Raw genomic sequence first — 6,000 nt, 5'->3', positions numbered from 1 at the left:
TTTCTTAATTGAATATGTGACATATAAAAACTGAATTATGCAGAAACATGTATCTCTCTACAAAGCCACATTGGAAATATACCTGTCGCTCTGCACAAATAAGACCTAGGGCCTGATTAAGTTCTCAGAGGACGGGTTACTCCATCACAACGGGGACGGATATACCATCCACCAAAATATAAATCCCAAAAGATATAATGGGATTTATATTTTGGCAGCGGGATATCCGTCACAGTTGTGACGGAGTAACCAGTCCTCCGAGATCTAAATCCGCCCCTTGGTCCTGCATCTCAGCATACGTTTAGCCATGTGTTATGTTCCCAAAATGGAACCTGAAAAAGTCCTGGGTTACAGTTGACTCAAATTTTAAAATAAACAATAGGGACCTAGTGTGTAGATTTAGATGACGAAATGCAATTGTAAAGACTAATTTCAACATAACAGCCTTCCGCTTGTACATACCTAACTTTTTATGTCAAATTATATACATTTTTAACCTGCGTTATCATGTAGCCAAGCCAGAAACATGGAATGCACCAGCCATGAGCTACCAGTAGACAGCTTTCAGTCATTCCTGTGCATTGCACATACATGTGTGTCACTCCCCCACACAAAATACATCTTCTAAAGGAAGGGTGTATACTTTAAGGATTTCATTTTAACATGGCTGTTTTTTTGTGGTTTTGCAACATCAATAAAAATATCTTGTCAGGTTCCTCTGAAAGGTTTGACAGCAAGTTAGGGCAAGATCATGATGTTGCATCAGCCTTACCCCTTCAGAGTTTCTGTAATTTTTCCACATTATCCATGTCTATCTAGAAACCATAAGTGGTATCGCTCACTGCCACAGTATGAACTCGCACTTATCATTTCTGAGTCCAATTCTGTGGAACTGACTTACATCAGAAGAGACTGACAGAACCTGGGCAGTCATGGTGGCATATCATTTTGGATCTGACAGTGAAATTAAATTTGCCACTAGCTGAATTTCTCTAAGCGTTTTCTCCATGAGATTGACAAGCATTGTTCACTGCACGGCCACATAAAGCTGGTTCCAGGTAAAGAAGCAACTACCAGAGATTCTTCAGCCTTAAGGCACTCTAGGCAGTGTCGCAAAAAGTATAATTTTGTAGTGGAAAAAAACAAGCATAGGATATTTTTTTAATGTAAAAATATATCTTTATCTTGATGCGTTTTGACTTCCCTGTAAAATAAAATAGAAATTCTAGGATATTTTTGAAAAGCTGTCAAAAATAAAAATATTATATTGTAGAATTGCTCTTTTTTACTTCCGTAAATCAGGTTCTCCTCACTGTTGGCAATGACAACTTTGCAGCAAATGACTTCCTGTTGGCTCATTGCAAGTCAGAGGTGATGAGGTTCAGTCAGAAGTTCCAGCTGGGCAGGACGGGGATCTCACTCTGGCTCAGCGCTCTTTGCCTCAGCCACAGTTCTAGGCATTCTAGGGTAGGTGGGTAGGTCTTCAGCTCAAACTTGTTGGCAAACATGCTTTTGGACTTAGACAACCACTTAAGGTCCCCGGTTCCATATATGCACACATCCCTAACATAATGACCTGCAAAGGAAAGAAACAAATTACCAGGTTAACGCATGGCTGCGAATGAAAGATCACCAATGATAGTTATACATATGTTGGTTCATCATGTGTGAACTCCAGGTCAAACCATGCCAGCACCGAACTGTACTAGTAATTTTATCATGTTACCAAATATATTTAACTAGTAACAAAACATATATTTGTAGCAGGTTTGACTGAGACAGATGTTGCTGTCTGTTAAATCTTAGGTCAACAAACATTGACATAGGGAATGGGTCTGCTATCTCTCATGCAAACCCCTCATGTATCAATACTGAGATGCAGATTCACAGCAAAACAGCTACAGACATCAATCAATACTCACAAATCAAAATCCATAAATGCACAAACAGACACAGACATACAGGCGCCCTTGCACAAAGAAAAAATACATCTTTGATTATTCATGCACTCACACAAATTATTTATCTATGTTCACATGCAGAAAAATAGCAAACCACCACCCAGCATCAGTACATGTGCGAGTATTCCCATCAGATATAAAGGCACACAATGCACATAGATCACTAGACCTACATACATGATCACACCCAGGCACCTAAAGGTCCCCAAAATCCACAGCTATAAGCATTTTCTGGAAAACATACATGCATCCTGTTACATACAAGGATTACACAAAGAGTGACAAAAACAAACAACAGATGCATGCACACAGATGATTAATACATGTCTGCATGGGTGGATACTCAATGGATGCTTGAGTATTAGTGGATGTTGGATAACTAAATGGTTGCATTAGTCTGAGTGGGAAAGTAGATACCTAGATAGACTGTGTAAAATATACATGGGGAGAAGGAGGGATGAGTGTGTGGTTCGATGGCGAAACGGATATGTCAGAGTGCATGATTGAAAAGACAGATTATGAAATGAAGCATAGTTCTGGTTAGGTTGATAGTAATTCATCCATACATCCACGGATTCCATTATCAACATACTTACCCATATATTCATCTATGCATTCATTTGCCATCCACTAACTTGTTTGTGAAGTTATTCATTCATACAGATATTGGACTATGCACTCCTGCAAGCCATGCATTTCTCATTAATGCACACAATCACTCATCTATACATGCACTTAGTTACCAATTCATCCTTCCCCACGTATATCCCTTCATCCAACCAATCATCTGGGCATCCATCCATCCAACCAACCATTGCCTCATTCTCACATTCATTCACTCACCCATACACATATACACACATAACATAACATACCTGTTATTATGAGGACTGGCCATTGACCGTAATGGAGTGTGTAATTGCTATTCTAACTCCACGTGCACTTTGATAGTAGGGTACGTGTTTAGGTACTTTCGAGCGAGTGTATAAAAAACCTAAAAGCGCAGTTAGATTTCCCTTGGTCCGCTTTATAACCTACCCTAGTATCAAAGTGCACGTGGAGTTAGAATACCAATTACATACTTCATTAAGATCAATGGCTAGTCCTCATAATAATAGGTATGTTATTTTGTGTGGGTATGTTTTGCTCACACTGTGAGGGCTGAGCGGGTCCCCACTGCGTGGGTTATACATGCACACACACACATAAACTGACGGCCCTCAACATTTGTGCATGCACTCCAAACCTTTTTGTGAAGGTTGCACATGTCTGACTTTCTAAAGCATAGTTAGTCACGTGGTGGTGATTCTGCTCAAATAATAATGACCTACAATGTGATGGCTACTTGTTAATACTCAGAACACCAAAGAATCAACGCAAACAGGAGGTCTCCAAGTGACAGCAGCAGGACTTTCAGGATTCTGACAAACTTGGAATATCACCTAAGCAGGAATGGTGTCAGAAGTTGCATATTCACTAACACATCTACCTATACATCCACCTCCATGACTTCAGCACCCACTCCAGAGATCTGTCTGTAACCTACATGTCATCCATGCCTTTACTGTACATATTCTGTGAGCAGTGAATGTTAGTACTAGTCTGCCCAGCTGGATCTGCTCTGCAGAAAATAGAAGACTGCATATATTGCCTTCCGAGAGAGGGAAGCGTGTTTTGCTACTGCCATATTGACCCTGTTCTGCGAGGAAGTGAAGCTTGCACTGCTGCTGCCTGGTTTGTACCTGTCTTGTGATGGGAAAGGCGTGTGCTGATTTTACACTAGCTCTACCTGACCTCTGAAGTTAGGAAGATTGCATGGTTTCTGCTCCAGGTGTAGCTGTCCTATGAGCAGTAGTGTTTCCACTGCTGTTGCCCCAATTTATGAAACACAATGGGTCAGTTGAATGCCCTTGCATAGCATGCTCAGGTCAGTTAGAACCTTCTGTTGAACCGAGGGCAAATACTAGCTGAGGGGCCCTGACACTGAACAATTACTTTTCTTCCCTCTGCCTTCTATTATGTGATCGGTTCAGGATATGCACTGTACAAAAATCTCTCATACATTGTTCAATTGACAATAATGTTTCATTTATAACAGCAATAAAGGCCAAGTATATGTGGCACAAGACAACTGACTTGCCGCTAGGGTTCACAGTGCAGGGCACAATTATAGTAAGGCGCCCTGCAAAACATGCACGTATTGACAGTCTTGCCAAAAGCAAGTTGCAAGGTCTCTTCAAAGAGTGGGATTGGAGGAAATGTCTCCCAGTCGCCCTCCTAGCCCCCAGTCGCATCTGAGATGAGGCTGGTGAACATGCCCTATGAAGCAGTGATTGTTTCACAATATTTGATGTGAGATACCTACATTCCTAGGGAAGATGCCTGACTCCACAGAGGCAATATTCGAGCACCAAAACATTTTGATGGAAAAGAGGAAAAGGGTCCATTACTTAGTCCTCCTGTTTTTAATCCAGTGGTAGGGAGACACCAGTAAACAACATTTTAGCTCTTACACATACAATATTAATATAGGTCTGACCGTTTAACAAAGGCAGAACATAAATGTTGACTTAAGTGGCATAGCCACACCCAAATCAGGGAATCCATAACTAAAGGAGACTGTACAACTAGTAAACAGTAGTACTCTTGAATGCTTCCCAGTGCAATATATGAAGCCCACTAATGAACCCTACCACACTACGTAGATGATTAATGATCATTCTATAAGAGTACGTGAATGTATATTAATTCAATAAGAAGTTTGGGTGTTTCTTCAAGGAGTTTTGTACTTTGTGTATGTTTATGGAAATCGTACAACAGTCTTTAACTCCTCTCACGCCCTCTTTAGTGTGTTAGCGTTTTATGTTGTAACTATTCTGTATGTGTGAAATAATCTTGTTCTCTTTCTTCTGCTACTGCCACATGTCCTTAACTTATTACTTATGTTATGAAAGGTTGCGCTGCTGCAATACTTGTTGCACCTTTATTGTGAAGCGAAGCTTGTTATAAAACTTTCTACTACACATTAAAGAAAATGATTCACATTACAAAGCCTTGTTTTATTGCACAAATTAAGTGAAAGAGTGAACCCTCACAAACGGCCTCATTTATGAGATTTTTCCGTAGGGCAGCACTGCAAGCCCTACGGCAAAAGAAAAGTGCAGGAATGTGCCATATCTATTAGATATAGCGCATTCCTGTCCTTTTTCCCTGCACTGGCGTCCAATGGGATGCATTACTCCAACACAGGCAACTTTGCACCATGGTGCAAGGGTGCCTGCATTGCGGGGATGATTATTTTTGTGCAGGAAGGGAAACCTTCTTCTTGCTCAAAAACAATCGCAGAGGCTTTTTCCTCTTTCTATGTGTGCTGCACATAAAGAAGGAAAAACTAGAAAAAAAGATATTTCTCCTCGTTGTGCCTCCCTTACACCTCTCCTGGGGAGGTGTAAGTTTTTGGTGCCTCAGATTTTCGATTTCTCGTAAATCTGGGGCAGTTTCAAAAAGCCATAGATGTTGCTGGGAACCCCCCTCCACTGCCCCCCCCCCCAGCAATACCCATTGCACACCCCTTTAATGCAGAAAACTGCGTTAAAGGGAACAATATTTAGGGGGCAGCATTAAGCCAAAAAAAGTGGCATAGTGCAGTCTTATAAATATGGAGCAGGCACCTGTGCCATTGAACGTCACAAAAAGTGACGTTCTGGCAGCGCAAGGGGCCTAATAAATGAGACCCAAAATATGTGCACAGAGTTTACTTTTGGATTTTGAAAAAAACTATTTTTTTAATGGAGTAGTCAACACTGTAGACATAAAACAGCTGAGAAGTCGACTTTGTAAAAGTGGCCAATTCTGGCATTTTAGCCAACAGCACTTTGTATGCTGGGGGTTTGAGTCCATGATGAAACTCAAAAATCTAAATTACAAGCCCCATAATGCAACGTCAGCCCCACAATGCAACATGTAAATGGTTGAAACATAATAAACCTTGCATCAAAGTGCTGAGCTGTTAAATGCAAAATGAAATGTTGTTGTAGGT

The 6,000-nt window shown here is 40.8% G+C and overlaps 1 protein-coding gene across 3 annotated transcripts in view; it reads right to left on the bottom strand.

The window, feature by feature from the left end:
* Positions 1–308: 308 nt before the first annotated feature.
* Positions 309–6,000, bottom strand: part of LOC146823053 (N-acetyllactosaminide beta-1,6-N-acetylglucosaminyl-transferase-like) — a 361,189-nt gene continuing 355,497 nt past the window's right edge. For 2 of the 3 annotated variants that reach the window (XM_085607260.1, XM_085607257.1), the window contains exon 3: positions 309–1,576. In XM_085607260.1, the coding sequence (XP_085463386.1) occupies positions 1,386–1,576 (191 nt within the window). In that variant the 3' untranslated portion in view covers positions 309–1,385. The remainder of the gene's footprint in view (positions 1,577–6,000) is intronic. The other variant, XM_085607258.1, reaches the window with a different exon arrangement.

This window comes from Triturus cristatus, chromosome 5_2 (assembly GCF_964204655.1).
Source record: "Triturus cristatus chromosome 5_2, aTriCri1.1, whole genome shotgun sequence".
NCBI classification, from domain to species: Eukaryota; Metazoa; Chordata; class Amphibia; order Caudata; family Salamandridae; genus Triturus; species Triturus cristatus.
This window is presented reverse-complemented; position numbering and strand designations above follow the sequence as displayed.